Source organism: Aphis gossypii, unplaced genomic scaffold (assembly GCF_020184175.1).
Source record: "Aphis gossypii isolate Hap1 unplaced genomic scaffold, ASM2018417v2 Contig00068_ERROPOS71606+, whole genome shotgun sequence".
Taxonomy (NCBI): domain Eukaryota; kingdom Metazoa; phylum Arthropoda; class Insecta; order Hemiptera; family Aphididae; genus Aphis; species Aphis gossypii.
The window spans coordinates 45,010-66,707 of NW_026083000.1; the positions used below are offsets into that span (position 1 = coordinate 45,010).

At 30.0% G+C, this 21,698-nt stretch overlaps 2 protein-coding genes and 1 pseudogene across 2 annotated transcripts; all 3 read right to left on the reverse strand.

Annotated features, from left to right (window-relative positions):
* Positions 1-3,055: 3,055 nt before the first annotated feature.
* On the reverse strand, positions 3,056-8,851 carry LOC126553105 (uncharacterized; annotated as a pseudogene).
* Positions 8,852-10,639: 1,788 nt separating this feature from the next.
* LOC126553106 (uncharacterized) lies at positions 10,640-15,717 on the reverse strand. The gene is made up of 3 exons (XM_050208288.1): positions 15,650-15,717; positions 11,990-12,228; positions 10,640-10,995 (listed from the first exon to the last, which is right to left on the reverse strand). The coding sequence occupies exons 1-3, from the start codon at positions 15,715-15,717 to the stop codon at positions 10,640-10,642; spliced, it is 663 nt and encodes a 220-aa protein (XP_050064245.1).
* A 783-nt stretch (positions 15,718-16,500) lies between these two features.
* Positions 16,501-17,316, reverse strand: LOC126553107 (piggyBac transposable element-derived protein 4-like). The gene has a single exon (XM_050208289.1). It carries the CDS (start codon positions 17,314-17,316, stop codon positions 16,501-16,503), a length of 816 nt encoding a protein of 271 aa, XP_050064246.1.
* Positions 17,317-21,698: the final 4,382 nt, after the last annotated feature.

Sequence of the window (21,698 nt, forward strand, 5' to 3'; positions counted from 1 at the left end):
TCTCAATGGAACCTTACTGCATATATTAGTCTCACTAAATATAACGAACTGTTTTATTACATAGACACTGTTGGCTCGCCTTCGGCTTTAACAATATAGATTAATGGGCCTTAGCGGCCGGGAGAATATACAACTTATTGCTCTACCGTCCCATGAATAATAATAAAAAGGCAATGGTTGTAATTAGAATTACTTAAATTTTGTATAATAATAATAAATTGACCACTTGGTCCAACAGATGTATTAAATTATAGTTTACAAAATATATCGCAGATTAGTAATATCAGTCAATTTTAATAATATAAATTCATACAAAAATAGTATACTAAATAATAATAATAATAATAATAAATGACCCGTCGATCAGATGACTAGTTTATAATATAATATGATGTAATATGGTGCACCACATACCCTTGGGGTTATGACGTCTTGAGGTGCCGGGATCCGTATAATAATCAATTTAAATACAATAAAAAGTACCTACAGGATTGATTCCGCACACACTCAAGAACGCCGCTAACTTCAACACGAAGAACAATCACAATACACATTGCTACAGCGGACACACAACTCAACAAACCACGAGAAACACAGTCTTTTGCTGGTAATCAATGACCACCCTAAACTAGGGGAAAAACAATTAAATGATTGGCAATAAATGCGCGAACGATATTTACCAGACAGAAGAAATCACAAAACACAAGAAAAACGTGGTTTGACAGCTGCAGCAGGAACAAGAAAACAATATGGCACGGCTTGCTGGACAGTGGACAGCGGACAAAAGTAAAGTGAACGAATTTACATATAACGGACGGGAGAACGAAAAAACTCAAAAGAACGGTCTTTCAGTGTCACCACACTAAACAATAAACAATGGAAAAATTAGAAACTTTGTGACACTGAAAGCATGACTAGAAGAAAAACTTAAAGTTTTGAACATAACCGAATAATAAGAAAACATTGATAATGATTCCACAGCTGGCCGGTCGCACACTAACGCCTGATAAGCGTCAGCCGACGAAGGCTGCAACTGTGGAACGCACCGTTACGTGCACACGAAAACGATAACATAATATGTATTTATTATTATAACAAAATGAAACGAACGGAACATGCTACATTGAATACCAACAGACACTATGATTGAAAAAACAAAAGTAATATGTGCCGATAATCCAGCAAACAATAATTTTAACTGTAACGGTCTACTTGTTGTAGTTGACGATATAATTAACGATTTACAACGTAAAAAGACACAAGTCTTAGATTATATAGGACAAGTAATTATTAAACGTAATGCTCTTCTTAAATTTTCAACAAAAGCAGCTAGGTTAATTTACGGAATATGTAACTTGGAATGCATAAAGAAATTTAACTTTAATATATGAGTAGTTCAAAATACATCACAATCTAAATTGATTAAAGAACAAATTAAAGAAGTGCAACTAAACCATGGTATAGGAACAAACAAATATTTTAACATGTCATTAGCCATGAACGAATTAACAAATATTACAAAGGAACAACAGATTAAAAACTACTTAACAAAACATCTTATACAAGTTAATTTATTAATTACAAAGCACATATTAGAAACAAATACTTTATTAGAAATAATACACCAAGCAAAAATAGGAGTTATTAGAACATGTCAAAGATATTAAAGTATCATTACCAGGGGGAACAGATTTACCCACTGACTTAGACATAACTAACATTCATGAACTGGTGAAACTCTCAGATATTGCTATTTATTATGCTAACGACAACCTAGTCTTTATTATTTCTTTACCTTTAATTTATCAAAACGAGTTTATTTTATATAATTTTATACCTGTACCAGTATGTATTGGTAATGATTGTGTTTATATAAAACCTATTAATAAGTATCAAGCTATAAGTAAGTCTAAAGAACATTATGCAACTTATGACGAATTTTACTATACTCATTGTAAACACGATAGAGACTTCCTAATATGTCCTGAAAGTAATCCTTTACATCCTCGTAACATTAGACCCACATGCGAAGTATTACTATTGCAAGATCCACCCAAGGTTCTACACAGTTGTGAAGTAATGCATGTTCAAATCGGTACAACTATCTTTCATAAAAAAAGATTCAAAAATGAATGGATATACGTAACCAACTATGACGTATTATTCGTTACTTGTGATGAAGACAATGAATCAACCAGCCACACACTCAAGGGAGTAGGAATAACACACTTAAATGAAACCTGCAAAGGTTACGCCACTAGAGACATATTATTACCAGGAAAAGTTGATTACAAATCTGAATACTCGGATTTTAATCCAAAACCAATAATAGATCATAACCAATATTCACCACGCATAGAGACAAATGATTTAATGGAGGACTATCATGTGAAAACAAATAACATGGACGACTTACACTTAGTATCTAACTCAAAAAAGCAATTAGAGAGTCAAAACAAAATCAACACAAAAATCGAAGAAATCCAAGACATACAACAACTATTTAACTATGCATTATACATGACCATAAGTTTTGTTGTTATGATAATGATGCTGATAATAATAAACGACATAAAAACGAAATTAACGAAAAAAGGCAAAAACAAACTTCCAGAACACGTTCAAGAAGAAAGTGAAGAACTTAATCTACCAGCAACAACACATCGAAACGAAGACGTAATCGAATTTCCACTTACAGCAAGAAATAGCCCGGAGGCCCACTATGCAAAATTACAACTTTACGGTTTCAATTGAGGAAAGTCAGGGACTTCCAGCTTTGAGGGGAGGAATGTAGTAAACCGACGGTGTCGTTTCACTATTTTTGTCTATTTTTATTAATTTACATGACCTTCGCATGTAAATACTTTATTATCGAACTCTTAGCCATATGTAATTAATTTTGCTGGCGATTTCTAAGAATCAAGGCGTATGGGAAAGACAATCACAAACAACCTTTCGATTTAAGAAGTTGATTTGACAAGCAAGCCGTACGCATAAATTACAAATGCGCACGCCTTGGCGTAGTAGCACAACAACAAGTCTAACCCAGGGTTAATTAACTTTTAGGTGTAAAACCACTTTTCGCAGCTACAATAACAACAATCACTGACTCACCTTTTTGTCCATCTCCTAGTCTCTATCATGTACAACCAGGGGGTACAGAGAACCATATAATTACGGGTCTCTGTCCGTCTTAGAATTAGATTTAGTTTATATCTACATAGACACAGTCCATGACCAAATTTTAGATTAACTATTTTCTCGGGCAGTTACTTAACGTGCTGTCCTCAAATTTATATGTAATTTTATTAACAAGTTTAACTTTAACTTTAATAAACATTTCTATTTAACATTGTGTCTTGTCTCACTTTTAAAAACCTAATCCTTTCCGGCCAAACTGGTCCAACTGCAGACGTCAAGCACTCATTTATAAACGATAGTGAGAGATCACTACACCTAACAAACGTGAAAGTATTTCTAAATTTAATAGCCTATCCTTATGATAATTTAAATTTAGATTTTAATAAAAACAATTTTTCGATATTGTATGATATGTATACATCATTTCAAGAATCCTACTACGAAAAAAAAATACGTTATGCGCTGTTGAGTCCTTAAACTTTCCTAGAAAATGCTCCCATAATAGTTATTGATACTTCTAAATAGAACGATTCAGGTACAGCCTCATCAGTAGATGTGCAATTGGAGATTGAGGCATCAAAACCACTTACGGGTGTATCTGCATATTGATTATTAATTCATGACCAAATAGTTGAATATGTACCTTTTACTAGAGAAGTAAGAAAACTTGTGTAAATTATATACATTAAAAATAATTGATGAAAATTGTAAATTATAATTACAACTGACTATTGTATACTATTAAAAAATAAAAAAAGATTATTAACCTAACCAAAATTTTTATTTATTTACCATATCAAATTATTAAGAATTAAATAAAAAATGTGTAATTTGTGATCATGTTGATAAAATGTACAATGTGTGTGTACACAGTAAACAAAACTAATTTATGTAGAATTCGCCCCTTGCTACCGTGTAAAAACTTGGATAGAACATACAAAATATACCTACTGTAATCTAACAAATGTAAAAATGTTTTTAAACTCAATAGCTCATCCGTATGATAATTTAACTTTAGATTTTTCTAAAAATAATTTTACCTTATTATATAATATGTATACATAATTTCAAGAATCATACTATGAAAAAAATATTAGGAACCCAATATTAAGTTCTTCTACTTTTCTATCAAATGCTCCAATTATAGTTATCGATACTTCAAAACAGAACGATTCAGCTACAGCTTCATCAGAATATGTTCAATTAGAAATTAATTAGAAATTGAGGCATCAGAAGAATCTCTTACAGGTGTAACTGCTTATTGTTTATTAATACATGATCGTATTGTAGAATATGTACCATTTACTAGAGAAGTGAGAAAACTAGTATAAATAATTTTGAATTAAGGTTGCATTATATTTAATAAAATAATAGATATAAATAATTATTTTTTTTATTTTAACCAAACCCAAAATACTAAATCTCTCTGCTTAAAAGTGTGCAGAACATACAAATATATACTACTCACTTTATATATAATTCTTTTGAATCTTCTACAATTCGGTCATATTGATTCCGCAACTGTTCTATAATTGAAATAGCACTTTCTAATTGTGTTGATGCTCTTTGCAAACTTAAGTTTACCGATTGCATACTCTTTGACACCACTTGTAAAGATTTTAGAATGGGTTCCCATGTACATGGAATAATTACAAATTCAGCATTTTCCATTTTTTTTTTTTTAAATTGTAGCCATATTTATTTCATCTTTTTTGGAACATGAAAGTTGGATATTAGAAAGAGCTTTCAAAACATCAACAAACCTATGTTTTAATGAAAATAAAGCATTATGTCTTGCTTCCCACCGAGTAGGGCACACTTTTTTAAAGTTATTTTATCCATTTTCATCCCGTACTCTTCACCAAAGGCTAGCTGAGCCCATCTTGGTGAACTTGAGCTAAAAAAGTTGTAGATGTCTTGCACAGTATCAAAAAATGATTGTATTTTTCTAGTACTTTTAGCAGCATAACATAATACAAAATTTATGTTATGGGAACAGCAATGAACAAAAGTAGCGTTGGGCACAATAATCACAAATTCGTATTTGAACGCCTATTATTGAACCACTCATCGCTGCTGCTCCATCGTATCCTTGACCACAACATTTCATAATATTCAAATCCAATCTCAATAATGTATTTTGTAAAAGTTCCACATAATGTTCTGCCCCATGATGGCGTAGTAAATAAAAACCAAGAAATGACTCTTTACTTTGTATTTTTTTTTTTTCAAAATCTAATGAAATATAACGAATTGCAAGACTAACTTGGTCTTGTTTGGTAATGTCTTGAGTAGAGTCTAATATATCAGAAAAGAAACTACTAGATCTTATATTATTACAAATTAAAAGACGTAACTTGGTAGACAAAATATCTAACAACTCATTTTGAACAGACCAACTTAGATACTTATTATTTTGATTTTTGTCATTTAAAATATTATTTAGTAAAGGATCAAACTCTGCGAGTAATCGAACAGTTCTTAAAAAGTTTCCTTCAGTAGCATACTTCGTTTTTAGACTTCCTTCGTTCCCTCTTAAAGCACAATTTCATGCTGTTATAGAAAGCATAATTTTAATCAGCCTTTTCAATAAATTCCTCCATTTCATTGCTTCATCACTATATTGTTTTTTTTAAACTAGCGTCAATGGGTTTCATTTTTAACCCAAATGGAACAAACTCTAGCTGCATCCATGTTTAATGGATGATTCGTGTCTTTGAATACTTTGTGACAAGTGATTCCAATCATTAATACCATATATCCAATCCCACTTAAATTTACTTTAAGATCTATCAGCAAACAGCCAACATGATTCACTATACACACAGTCTAAGTTATAAGAATAACATAACCAAGTTCTTAGAATTTTTGTACCAGATTTAGTTGTTAAAAAATAATGAGGCGTTCTGGGAAGTGTCCGGCCCAGTGGGAATACGGGGTTACCAGCCCAAATATAAGTTGAATATGAAGGAGCATACCCCTTCACCCCTCAAAAAAGTATACATATTTTCTTTAAATCTTAAATCACTTCTATATTGTAATAAAATGTATTGCTAAGGTCTTGTAACTAAACATTTTATTTATATTAGAAGGCAAATACCGTAACATACTAATCAACAAATAGTCAATATTAGGCTCAAATGAATTTTGTTTATGTTATCATAATTCATACTATGCATTATAATAAATTAATAACAATAAAGTTGAGAAAAAATATTATGTTAAAATGTATTTAATAAAAATCAAATGTTATTTTTTTTACAATGAAAACATAATTGACATCACAGTTGAGCTAGCTTTTAGGTAATAAATAATATTTTCAATTTTGATTTCATCGAGTAATTGTTTTTCAACACTCATAATTAAAAGTGCTTCTAAATTATCTTGACTCATATTAGCCCTAAGTCTGGTTTTAACAAGTTTTAGTTTGCTGAAAGTTCTCTCACAGTTTACCTCGGTAACTGACAATGTAAGAAAAAATTCATATGAAGCACATAATTGAGTATAAGCTGAGACATGCATGTTTCAATTGTATAACAGTTTATATACACATGGTAGGCAATTGTTAGTGTCATGTATGAGGTTTCTGTTATTACCTGAAATCAAACATAAATTAAAAAAAAAAAAAATAATATTTCAAATTATTTATGAATAAATAAAAAGTACAAGCTTACTCACAAGAAAATGCTGTATTAGAACATATTATATTATCTTCATCGTTATCTGTATCTGAATCAGTATCAAATTGACAGTAGATTTGTTTGGTTTTTTCTATTGTAGACATTTTTAATTTTGTATTTACTTAAGAAAAATTCTAAACAAAGTAATCCGTGATCTAAGTTCGCTAAATTTGCCAAGTGTTTTAAAGCTGTATTTGGCATTCGTTCTATTTGTTTAAAATTTTTATTTTTAGGGATCAAGTATTGTCGGTGAAACGTTCATTTAGACTATTAATAATTTGGTCAATAAGAATGCAATTATGAGTGTGGTCACCTAGTCTTCGAAAACGCATCTTTACATTATAATAATTATAGTGTTATTGCACATAGTTGTTGATGTTAGTGCACTAATGATACATTTGAGATGTTATTGCACATTTTCAAATTCAGGTCCGAATTTTCAACAACAGCTACGAGGAAACCTGGTTTCACCCAGAAGGCTACGATTCAACGCAAACAAGAGACGCACCACAATATATAAGGGAGCCCGAAGACTAGCAACGGCAGATGTACCAAAGCTATCAACACCTGAGCACTTTCACGACACTCGGCCACTTATTGTATTAGTTACAAGTGTTTTGTTTATACGTAATAAAAACATTATTCGTTATTTATTTGTAACTTTCATTCAAAATAACAATTTGGATTCAACTCTGATACTGGCACGCAACAGTAGAAAAAATATATATTTTGTAACCCTCAATAGTACTTTCTTTTAGTAAAATTGTTTGACCATTTGACTTGTTGGTTCTGGTGGTTTCTGATGTCTTCTACACAGTGAAATAATTTTTCGCGTTGCACCAACTGATGACATGTATGGCTGAAAATTGACGGGGATGCGACTCGTTGCTTCCTATATTATTTGCGAAGGTTTATCTCTCGAAGACAGAGCTTTTGAAAAAATATATTTTATGTTTTTCTTCACCAACAATCGACATGGGTCTAGTCCATGGTTGTAATTTAAAAAATAATTATCTTTAACAATATGATTACCATCAACAAATATTGGTATTGCGCTTGCATTACAATATTCGTTATTACTATTATGCCGTATAGTGTGTTTCCTCTATTCACATTCCCAATAATATTTATTGTAACGGTTTTTGTTTTTAATCATGATAAAATTGTCAATTAATAATTTTGTTCCAAAAATTTCAATTTTATATTCCATAATTATTTAATGCAAATACATAAATTGTATTAAAGAACGACACAAAAATTAATGCAAAGACGCGACGTGGTTAACGAATCAACTGAAACAGTATTTATGAACTTACAATACCCACTGTAGATTATAGTTATATTTACAAGCTATAGGTACTAGGTAACGTTAAATTTCGATAAGTTATTGATAAAATTATGACAACAAAAGACAACACTACGTTATCGAATTGAAAATTTATAGTTTATACTTAATTTATTTTAGTGTCGGTTTTTCGTGGTGTCGGCCTTTTGACCTCGTCGGCTATCTGAGTGTTGGCCGTTTGGATTCAGCCGGATGTCTGTATCCCAAGACTAACTTATGAGGAACTTTGTATTAAATTTTCAAGTATTTTGACTCTGCCAAAAATTTTTTATCAATATTTATAGAAAAAAAAAAAACTAAACAAAAACGAATAAGTATTTTAAATGCGACCTACGAATATTTCAAAAAGAATCTAAAAGGGAGAAATAAATTACCATACTATTGTATTGCAGACTGACGAGTACTTAGATAATTTTTTTTTTCTAGAAAATTTCATTTTGGAGATAGAACTATTTCAAATATGTACGAAGTACTTAAAAATAAATTTAAAAATTACGAAGCTCAAGGGATTGAAATAAAAATAAATGATAGTCATTTTAATAACACCAATTATGAGAAGATCTCATACTATGGATTTTGCAAAGGAAATAATTTTTGTCAACTCTAGTGGATCCAGTGATCAGGCAAACACGGTAGTAGCACTCTTTTTTGGATCATCTAAGGTGGGAGGTGTATCTTTAGACATCGTTCTTCATACTAATCAAACCGAAGAGAACTATTTGTTTGCATTTCAAGTTCTAAAAGAACTAATATATTAGTAGTTATATTAGTAACTAATAGGTTCATCTGGATTTGGTGGACAAAGCGAGACTATAGTTTTTATGACGGATGATAGTGTGGCAGAAAGAAAGGCTTTAAAATTGTGTTTCCGAATTCAATTTTAATTTTATGCAACGTTTCATATACTCCAAGCAGTATGGTGTTGGTTATGGAGTAGTAAAAATAACATTAATCCAAATTATCGTAAACATTTGATGAATTTGTTTTGGCGAGTTGTGTATTCTTCCAATGAAGTCAGTTGTGTCACAGAGAAAAAAAAATTAAATAAAGATGACATTTATACAAATTTCCAAGAATACTTTAGGAAATTATGGATAAGAAATCGAGAATGGTGTTTATGTTTTCGTTCAACACTAATAACTAGAGGGAATAACACAAATAATATAGTAGAAGTTTCAATTAGAATTTTCAAAGATGTTGTTTTAGAAAGATGCAAAGATTTTAATATGTGTGCTTTAGTCGATTTTATTTGTACAACATTTGAAAGATACCATTAAACTCGTCTGATCGGTTTTTGTAAATAAACACGTAACAAAAACCGAATTATGTTACTTAAAATTTCGTTCTAAAGCTAAAAATTTAAATGTCAATAAAATTAGTAATAATGAGTTTATGTTCAATTAGCAACTGAAAATGAAGTGTTTTATAGTGTGTTTGCAGACATTAATATGTGCAAATGTATTGATGGCCAAGGTGGGACCTTTTGCAAACATCATTACGCGATCCATGAACAAATTTCTAATATTTCCACGGCACCAAATTTATCTTATAACGATCGATGTAATTTAGCTTTCATTGCATTAGGAAATCACACTGAGAAGTAATTTTTTGCTGACATGTGTAAAGACAATATAAAAGATAAAATAGAAGGCGAAATTGAAAATCACAATAGTGAAAATAACATTGGCTATGGATCACAATCATCAACATCAGATTTTCAACTAAGTTGTTCATGGACAAACGTAGAGGTTAACGAAGATTCAAATATGCATTCTGTTTATGATTCTAAAGTATCGCGATTAAAAAATAATTTTGATTCTATAATTCAATTATTATGTACAGACAAAGATATTTCTACTACAAATTTAATAAAAAAAACCAATATTCAATTAGAAAAGGTTAAGACGACTATTCAGTTATCATCAGTGTTAGTTCAGCTTGGTAAACTAAATTAAAAAAAAAAGTATTCATGTTGAACCTACTGACATTTTTTGAAGGAAAGAAAGATCTGGTTTAACAAGGGGATCACGTCGAATTTCAATTAGGTTGAACATCAGCTATCAAAGTGAAAGCCAAAGTCAAAAAAATTAAAAGGAACATTGGGGTACCATACCGACAAAAAATCCAGCGCTAAACGTTTTCACGCGTTCCAAGAATACGGTTTTCTGAGTGGTTTTAGAGAAAAAAAAACCTCTATTAAAATTTGTATAGAGCAAGTTTGTCTAGGGCAATATATGACTCAATTTTATATTGATATTAATATTTTAATGAATTGACTAAAAATAAAATGTAAAAACACGAACATTCTTAGCTTGAAATATTCAGCTTTGGAAACACAAATCAAAAATCTATTCCTATATTGCTCTAGGAAAAAATGCCTTCTATAACTTTTATTTAAGACTTTTTGCTTTAAAATCACTCAGTAAGCTGTATTTTTGGAACTATAAAACTAAGTTTTTGCGCATATAGAGTTTTAATTGCGCCTTGCTCTGGATAATCGATAGTTGAACACTCTTCGGGAAGCAGTAAGTTTTCGTCCAGGGTATGGCCTAAGTAAATTTTTATGTAAAGCAAACGCTTCATCTCCAATAAACACATACAGTTGTGGATTGGCACTTGTATTTGGTAAAACAACTGGTTCTGGTATGTTCAATTTGTCTTCATATAATTGTTTACCAAAAGCGCACTTCTTGAACACATTAGAGTCCCCTTCACGACCATATGAACCCACATCGATTACAACAAAATTTAAATTGGTGTCCACTACTGCCATCAAAACGATTGAGAAGTACTTTTTATAATTAAAATATAATGAACCGGAGTCATTAGTGTTGACGCCGAAATATCACGAGCGTCAACATTAAAAAAGTAACTTAATATAGTATAACAAAATAATTAGCGTTAGTGTTATGCAATAAAAATTATAATCATATTATCATATCGTATTATGATATACGAAATTAACGCACGGAGATGGTGGACACCGCAACGGTCTCACACACACACATACATACACACGCGCATATTATATGCACAGGCAGGCAATATATGGCTTCACCTGCCTCGTTAATAAAATATTATTTCGTTTTCATTATAATTATTATGTTATTAGGTATATGCAATTTAGTATAAATCCGATGTCCAACGGGTAGATCGGCGCGCCGTCCGTCTAGCGAAATTATTGTGTGTAAAAAGTGAATTTTATAATTTTAAATACCTACCTACTTTTTTATTGTTAATATTATTATAAGCTCTGCCTTATAGCGAGCTGTAATAGTTATATATATTATATTTAATTATTGTTATATTATTATTATTGGTATTATAATCTCTGCCATATAGCGAGTTATAGTAAAATTATATTTGTTATATTATACTAAATTATGGCTCATGTTAGCCGCTTGTCCATACAATTGTATTTTTGTGTATATAGTCATTTGGTAGCGGCTGGCCAGCGGTGCACCGACTCATATTGTAAGTTATTATTATTATTATTTTTAAGTGTTGGGCCAGAAGGGCCGTAATATTCAACAAATTATTTGTTAGTCCTAACGGTCATAGGCAATTAATTATTATTATTATATTATATTTTAACCATATACCTATAGAAAATATACTTTTTTTATTATATTAATTACTCACTACACGGATACCATATTTTTTCGTCAACACCAACTCTTCTTCCAATCGGTATTCACTTAAATACAGATATATAAATATACAAGTAATAAATTGCATGTAGCTATAACCTGTGCGCGTAAAATATTATAAAAGCAGCCGGGCTCAAGCGCTATAATTGAACGTTCCCGGCGCTATCAATTAGGATTTTTACACCTTATATGTTTTCCGTCTATTGCTCTTAGACAATTTGGAAAATTAGTTTTCGTATAAAATATATTTGATATTTCCACCCAATCTTCAGTGGTCGGTTTTGGCATCTCTTTTGAATTCAATGTTAACCATATCACTATACATGTGTCCTTTACAATCACTCCAATCGTACTTCTTCCCACACAAAAATCAAATTTTAAAGCGGATAAGCATGTACCAGTTGATAAATATCTAAGAAACACGAAATAATTAATTAATAAATACATTTTGATTGGTAGCCTTTTAGATTCTAATTTCTGATTTTAGAGTTTTGTAATAATTAAAAATGTACCAGATGTTTAAATTAGCATTTTCTTTACATAAATAATTTTTTCAAAATATTTCGCTTAGGTACTTTAAGCTATTTTTAGGCAAAAATAGCTAATGCATAGGCACAGTTTTTTTTTCATAAGTTCAAATATTATAAGAATACCCACGATGCGAAATATGTGCGACTTTTATTTCTGATAATATATGATAGGTTAAAATCCAAATTTTAATTTAAACTAATTTGATTATAAATTTATAATAATAATATACAATAAAAATTAATATAATTGTAGTGACAGACCTGAAAACCAAATGGAGACACATAAGAGACTAAAAAAAAGTGCTAAAAAAAAAAAAATATGTATATGCAGAATCACTCTCATTTCTGCAGCATGTAATCAAAAAGAGAAGGTGATTATATTAATATAATTATATTTAAATTTATTATTATTATTATTTTAGATTCTGAACGGAGTGATGAATGTATTGATTTTACAATGATATGTGTTTTTTTTTTTGTGTCGACAACATTTGGAGCAGTAAAAATGCTTCGATTTTTGACTTAAGGCCGTCTTTGAAAAGGAAATTGAATCTAGTTGGTACTTTGGGGGGTCAAAAGTTAAAAATTTTCAATATTTTTGAGATGAATCGAGAAAAACCCCCAAAAAATGAGAGAAAAACGGGATTTTTTAGTTTACGTCAAAATCGAATTTTTTATTTTGCTATAACTCAAAAACTAATCGATGTAAATACTTGAAATTTTCACTAAATGTTTATATTAGCGTTCTCCGTACACGGTTAAATTTTCAAAGAATTTTGAGTTTTTTTTTGAATTATTTATAGACAATTGAAATTTTCAATTTTTCTAAGTATTTTTTTTTTTAAATAACGATAAAAATTTTTTGGCTGACCAGAAAATCTTGAAAATTTAATACAAGATTTTTTATAAGTTGTTCTTAAAGTGATAAAAAAAAATCCGAAATTGTTAGTCACAATTTTTTTTTATAAGTTCTTAAAGTTCGAATTTATACGAAATATGTCAAAATTGCGAAAATTTGCAAGTAATTTTGTGGTTGGACAATCGTAAAAGTTTTTCTTTTATAACTAAGTTTTGAAAATTTGGTACAAGGTTTTCCATAAATTTTTCTTCAAATATCTGTAAAAAAACTCTACCGGATTCAGACAAAAAAAATTGTTGAGTGTTTGAAATTTAAATTTTTACAAAACCGCGTTAAATAACGATTTATCCTCAAACGATTTTAAATATTTGTTATTATTCAAAAAGTATAAGTCGTAGATACTTGAAAATTTCACCAGTTATTTAGATTGGCATTTTCTTTACGGGATTTGATTTTCAAAATATTTTGACTTTTTTGAGCTATTTATAGACAAATGAAATTTTCAATTTTCCTAAGAATTTTTTTTTTTAAGTGTCGATAAAATTTTTTTGGCGGAGTCAAAATATTTGAAAAATTAATACAAAGTTCCTCATAAGTTATTCTTATAGCGGTAAAAAAATTAAATTATAAGAATACATAGACACAATTTTTTTTTATTAGCATTTGAAGTTCAAATTTTGACAAAATCTCGTCAAAATCATGATTATTAACTGCAAATTATTTTGTAGTTCAAAATTCATAAAATTGTTTATATTTATATCTTACGTTAAATATTCTAGATTGACAAATCATCTCCGTTCAGAAACGTTTTTCGTATACAATGATACCTATCATTGCATTCAAATTTAACCTACCCTTGTCCGAGGTCCACCCCACCCCCTAATGTACAGCAGAGCGGTACCCGCTTGCCGACTTTTTTTTTTATATTTAAATTTAAATTAAATTTAAAAAAAAATGTTTTGACAAAATGTTAATTTTGTAAAAATATTTTAATAAAAAATTGTAAAATGTAACAAATATAAAAGTTAACAAGGTATATTTTCTGGGGGTGCTAAATCTTTGTCAGGGGAGGCTAAACTCCCTCTACTTCCCCTCCCTAGTTCCGCCAAAGCGCCTACGAATTGTTTCAAATGTAATGAGAACTAAACGAATTATTTTCTATTTACTCACAGAACGACAGGTAATTTTGATGAAAATGTACATGAAGAAGGAGAAGGAGAAAATATCAGCGGAGAAGATTCGTCACACGAGGTAGAGATAGATGATGAAACTATACCAGCTCAATCTGATAGATATTCTACTCCAAAAAGTAAAAAACAAAATAAATGCAAGGTACAAAAAATAACACAATTTCAAAGAGAATCATTAAAAAATTTATCTACTTCCGAGGAAGATGTCACATCTGATCCTGATAAGGCATTTTTATTTCCCTTATTACCCAATTATAAACGTCTTAACTATGAGCAAAAAACAGATTTTCGTCTCATGACTTTACAGTATTTTAGGAACATATCATTAGGATCTAATCAATTACAACCAACTCCGCCATCTTATAACATTAATCAAAACACTACTCAAATTCTCCCGATCCAAACTCAATATTCAAATGTATATTCTTCAGAGTTCAACCCTGGTTTGGCGTACAATCAAAATCATAATCTTATACCACAACGCCTACAACCCTTGCCATATACTAGCTCATATAATTAATAATTATACATCTGACCAATCTCAACAACCTAATACTAGTGGAGAAATGTACGGAAATTTTGATATTATAAATAAGTAGAGGTAGGTAATAATATTATATTTACTGCAGTTTAAAAGGCGTGTTGTTTTATTTTTAAACAGTTTTATTATTATTTTTTTTTTTAAATATTTAAATAACAAAGTTTGTTACCTATACAGTAAAATATATTATATTGTGTTTATAATGTACTTAATGATATTTAAAAAGGTATGTTATATTTTAATTTTTATACGGTATGACATTATTATTTTTTATTAATTTTTTTTACAAATTTTAATAACAAAGTTTGTTATACAATATACAGTAAGTATTATATTGTGTTTTTAATGTATTTCATTTTTTTAAATTATATTTTATCTTAAATGAAAATTAAATACTACATTTTTTCTCATTGACTGTTTATCTGTTAACTTATTATCTACAGAAGTTATGTTTTAAAATAATTATTTTTAATTCATGATAACTAAGGATGATTATTGTTTTTTTTATTGATTATTGTTTGAAAACAGTCAAGTAGAATAGTTTCAAGCTGATTTGAATTTAGTCCAACATACGAACAAATCGAAACATTTACGTTCGTAAAGGCGGGTTTCCACTATACACGTACGCGTGTACGTGCACAAAAATTCTTCGCTGTGATTGGTTGGTATACATGGTAAGCGTTTGATATACCAAAATGTTTATACGTTCTTACCGCACGATAAACCATGTTACCGTGTTGTTGGACATAGCTGAACTTTTTTCGTGTACACGGCTCACCATTGTGATAAGGAGATGATAAAGTAACTGATAATTGATTTCCATATACCTATTTTTGGACGGTGAAAAACTGAAAACTGTAATTAAAAAAAACATCAAGTTTGGATTCGTCTAAAATATTAGTAAGTACATTATATTATTATAATTAATTATTTTTATTGTATTTATTATTATATTATTATTTATGACTAAGAACAAAGTATGTTTTGTTTATAAAAATCATATTTAGCTAAATTTTAGAACACTTACATTTTATTAGGGGATACACTAATTTATTCAATTGTATATTTATGTTGAATGTTTAAGGGAATGCTGTGCAGACACTGCAGTCAGTTAATACCAATTAATGATAAAAACCACAAATGTTCAGCAAGTAAGAAAATTAAAAATATATTTTTATTTTAACCTTTTGGCAGGCGCGCTACTGTGTATTACACGAGGAGGCGCGTGTCGTACTTTATACGACACAATGCTTTTCATATATATTTAATTAAAATGAAGGATACATAAATAACTTTTAATAGAAATATTTTTTTGTAACATTTTATTGTTATTTATATAATATTTTATGAATTTATACATATTTTTTTTATAATTTTTTATTTCAATATAATTGTTAATAAAACACGATTTTTTTTTCTATTTCTTACTAAATAAAAGTAACACAGTATAAAATAAATAATTTATCGAATTCTAGTCTGATAAACTTTCGTCATTACATGTCTGACAAATTATTTCATGTTTGCTAGAATGCTTCTTACATGTGTAACTTGCATTTATAGCATATCATTGTTGCAGATGATCTCTTTTTTCGATCGTACATAAACGACAAACTCCGCGCTTTTTAGGAGGCTCCTGTACATCTTCGACAACGTTTTCCGTTTGGTATTTTTTTAAAAAAACTGTTACATCCATTGGTAATGTTTTAATTTTCGATCTTGAAATAAGGTGTTCTTTCATAAGACTCATAGACAAATTTTTTAGAAAAATTCTACGCCGATTCGGTGCATCATTCGGCTTTGAAAATGCATATAAAACTTGAGCGTTTATTCCGGCAATATTCATTAGACTATAGAAAACCACACAAGGCCAACGTTTCGTAATTCTAGACACAGTATAAGTAGCACACATTTTATCAACAGTATCTACACCACCTTTTGTACTATTATAATCCATGATTATTTCTGGCTTTTTAGTAAAATTATCAAGGCTTCCCTTTTCATGCATCGTAGAAAGTAATATAACAGTTTTATTTTTACGAGGAACGTAAGAAGTGAGCATTTTATCTTTTTGGAAACCAAATATACTGGAAGAAACAGCTTTGTTCTTATGGGGAAGAAACTCAGGAGGAATCTCTCTCTTGTTTTTTTTCAGTGTACCAACAAGAGTTATTTGTTTTTGCATCAAATACTCGGCTAAAGGAATGCTTGTATAGTAATTATCAGTGGTAAGATTCCTATTGGACTTTTCGATATCCGTTACCAACCTTTTTACAATTTCCATTGGTGCGTTTGAATTATCATACGGCCCTTCTGGCTGTTTACCACAATAAACTTCCAAATTTGACGTGTAAAAATATTTTGCGTCACATAAAGCATACATTTTGATACCATATTTGCTGGTTTGCTTGGTATATATTGGATCCACTGACAACGACCACGGAATGGATGAAGCATTTCGTCTATTGTAGTAAATTCACTCATATTATAAGAAGCCCTAGAATTATTTACAAAAGAATCCAAAAATGAACGAATAGCTGACAATTTATCAAATTTACGCCTAACAGCTCTAGTTGATCGGTCATCAAATCGTAAACAACGTGTATAAATAAAAACCGTTTGTAGCTCATAACCGCTCTAGTAATTCGATTCCTGTCCCATCGTTGGCCCATAGTTCCAAAACATTCGCATGGTGTCCTTTTTTGATTCCTATTAGGTATAACAATCCAAAATATGCTAATAGTTCACTTCTAGATATATCCTTGCAGTCCCTGTCCCTTGAATAATTATACGTTGTTTTTATTATTTATAAACATATTGGTATATTTTACGATTTCGTCTACCATACCTAAATCGATTATTTTCATGAATGAATCAATTTCACATTCAATATTTTTAGAATGAGAGGTGAGACCGGAGGAAGTTTTTATTATATTATGTTTTTTAGTTTTTGAGTGCTTGGTGAACTCAGTTTTACGCCATTTACTAACCTTATCTTTTCCGGTATAATATAGTTCATCTGTGTACATTGCTTCTACTTCTTCATCCGAAATATTCTGTTCCGAATCACTGTCAAAATTATCGTAATCAATATTTTCGTCACTAAGATCACTGTCACTATCAAAATCTTCAAAATTATCTCCTACTTCTTTGTCTGATAATTCTTGTAACATACGCGCAATATCGTCCATAATGAGGCGAAAAAAGCAATACACGAAAATAAATAAAAAGAAAAATATAAAATATGTTATAAAATTATAAAATAATATTATTACGACCAGGCGCGAGACGTATTTCGTGCGATCGGACGGAGTTGACTGAAATATACATCAATAATAATTTGAAAAATACGTAAAATTAGATAACAATTATTAAGTGTTTATAACATATACGTCATTGTGGAATAGGAAAAATCCCAGTATTAATCGGGATACGTAGATAAAAGTTATGTCGATAAATCTATAATTGTCGTACAAAATGCGCATACGCGCCTGCTGAAAGGTTAAAGAAAGACATTAAATTTTTATGGAGTGATGAATGTCAAAAATCATTCGATAAATTGAAATCAGCTTATGAATAAATTTAATCAGTCAACCAATTCTTACTTAAATTCCAGACTTCACTAAGACTTTCATATTAATACGGACGCTAGTAAAAGCACTAGGGGCAATATTATCTCAGGGAGAAATAGGTCAAGACTACCAATCTCTTATGCGTCACGGACGTTGAATAAAAAAGTGAAAATAATTATTCCACAACGAGTTAGAATGTCTAGCTATAATTTTTGGGGTAATATAAAACAGTTTAGACCATATTTATATGGAAGGAAATTTATAATACTTAGTGATCATCGCCCTTTGACGTGGCTTTTCAACTTAAAAAATCCATTATCGAAGTTAGCACGTTGGCGAATACAACTTGAAGAATATGATTATGAGATACGATATAAACCTGGGGTGCAAAATTCTAACGTAGATGCGTTAAGTCGTAAGTATTCGATACAAGAAATTAAAAACGAGTCGTACGAGGAATTTCTTGGGAAAATGGAAACACAGTTAATTACTAATAGCAATGTAAAAGAAGCTATAGGTACACTTTTGGAGTCGCCAGTAGAGTATCATATAGTGACGGAAATAGCGAAACAATTAATTTAACATCAGGAATAAATTACGAAATAAAACGTAAGTTTGGAATTACTTCATTTTTACCAGTTAGTAAAGTGATAGGCGATACGCCGTATGTAGTACAGAATGACCGGTATATAATATTTCTAGTAACGAAAAATAAAGATCGTCAGAGGTCAACGTACGAGAATATGTATATAGCGTTAGTGAACTTGAAACAGTTTTGCGAGGAAAATAATTTAGATAAAATAGCAATGAATAAACTAGGTATGAATGATGATCTACAGTGGGAAAAAGTAAGGTCAATGTTAAGATACATATTTCGTAATACTAAGATCGAAATTATGGTATGTGCGAACGTAGAATATACGGAAGAAGAGAAAGTAACTATATTAAAGCAGTTTCACGATTCTAAACTAGGAGGTCATTTAGGTGTTAATAAAACTATTAAACGCATACAGAAGCAATTTAGATGGAAGGGTATGAAAGATGATGTTAAAAAGTACGTAAAAAATTGTACATCGTATCAAGTAAATAAAATTTCAAATCAGCATGTAAAGCAACCAATGGCTATTACATCAACAAGTTCAAAACCATTTGAAAAAATATTTTTAGATATTGTAGGTCCATTACCAACGACCTTGTCTAGTAATAATTATATTTTAACAATGCAAGATGACTTATCTAAATACACGCTAGGAGTACCAATACCTAATCATCAGGCAAACACGGTCGCGGAAGCTTTTGTTATACATTTCGTGTGTATACATGGAATACCGGGAACGATATTGACAGATCAGGGAACGGATTTCCTTAGCAAAACATTTACGGAAGTTTGCAAACTGTTAAAAATAATAAAGTTAATACTAGTCCTTTTAGACCACAGACAAATGGAGGTCTCGAAAGATCACATAGAACTTTGGCCGAGTACTTAAGACATTATGTGGATAAGAATTTAAATAATTGGGATCATTTGTTACCATATGCATTTTTTGTATATAATTCAAGGGTACATACATCAACTAATTTTCAACCATACGCGTTAGTGTATGGGCGTACGTTAGAAATACCAATTAAATTAAAATCCGAGCCAGAGCCACAATATAATTATGATGATTATTTATATGATTTGAAACAGAGTATGCAAGTGTCGCATAAATTAGCGAGAGAGAAGTTAATAGAACACAAAGTAAAAAGTAAGGACCGATATGACAAAAATGAGAATCCTGTAAATATACACGTGAAAGATTTAGTACTTTTAAAAGATAACGCACATAAAAACAAACTTAATTCACTATGGTTAGGACCATATGAAGTAATTGAAGTAATAGGAGATGAAAATATAGTTATACAACGTGGCCGACGAGGCATTACCGTACATAAAAATAATGTAAAACGGTATTATAATGATAAAGCAAATGATTAATTAAAATATATAGTATAAATGAATAGATTAAGGGAGTTTGTAAAAAAAAAAAATAATAATAATGATATGTAATAAACTAACAAACCATATAACTAATGTTATTAAGTAGTACTATAATGAAGATATAATTTTACTTTTAGATTGGTGATGATGGTTGGACTTAACAGTGCTAATGAAATAAATTCATCGGAATATTATACATATGACCCTATGAACAATCCAAGGTTTTTTTATATGAAAATGTAGGCCCCACTAAGGTGATAGGAGCAGAGTATAAACTGGTACGTATTTTTCACTTAAGGAATACAATACAAAGTACGACTTATTAGGTTTGAAAATGAAAAATATAACAAATATATGCACTGACAAACGTCATATAGATTTGTGTGGGAAATATCAAATAGTAATAACTGATTTATATGATGAAATAACTAATCAAAAAGAACGATTGTATATGTCATTAGGAGGTAGAGTTAATCAAACCGATGTATATCAAGAAAATAAACGAAACAAAAGGGGATTAATAAACTTTGTGGGTAACGCAATGTATACATTATTTGGTGTATGTGATGATAAATGTGCAAAGAAAACTAGAGAAGCAATCAAACAAACAGAAGAAACAGGAGCTAATATTTTACATATAGTGAAATCGCAAACAACGGTAGTAAAAACAGCAGTTAAAAAGATTGCTAGTTCACTAAATCAAACAGAGGCACTATACAAAGAAATATCAACTAAAGAACAAAAATTACATGAGAGAATGATGCAATTACAGAATGTAACTGATGACGTATTAGATTTACTAATGGCTGACGAAGTCCATAATCTATACACTATAATAACTAATCAGTATGCGTATGAAACCTCAACGTTGGAACAGATAATAACAGCTGCAAGAGAGGGGTTAATACATCCAAGTCTTATGACACCACAAGAACTTGCATCACATTGAAAACAGCAGAACGAACAATAAAAAAACAATACGCCATACCTATGGGAACAGAAGCGTCAGAATTAAGTGAATTTTTAAAAATAACAAAAATAAGCGTAAACTTGAAAATGAACAATTGGTATTTATTACAAGAATACCATTGGTTGTCGACATAGAACTTTCATTATATAATATAATACCTTTACCAATAAAATTTATTGAAGATGGAGTTGACTCATGGTATATGTCCACAAATACATATACTTACGTTGCAATAACTAAGG

Bases quoted from the DNA above. Each gene is read 5' to 3' on its own strand.
- LOC126553107 (XM_050208289.1), bottom strand. From the start codon at position 17,316: ATGTATGCTTTATGTGACGCAAAATATTTTTACACGTCAAATTTGGAA.
- LOC126553106 (XM_050208288.1), bottom strand. From the start codon at position 15,717: ATGGTGAGCCGTGTACACGAAAAAAGTTCAGCTATGTCCAACAACACG. The intron at 12,229-15,649 runs GTAAGAACGTAT...CGTGTTTCTTAG, and splicing joins GTAACATGGTTTATCGTGCG to ATATTTATCAACTGGTACAT. The intron at 10,996-11,989 runs CTAATTGATAGC...TCGGCGTCAACA, and splicing joins ACATATAAGGTGTAAAAATC to CTAATGACTCCGGTTCATTA.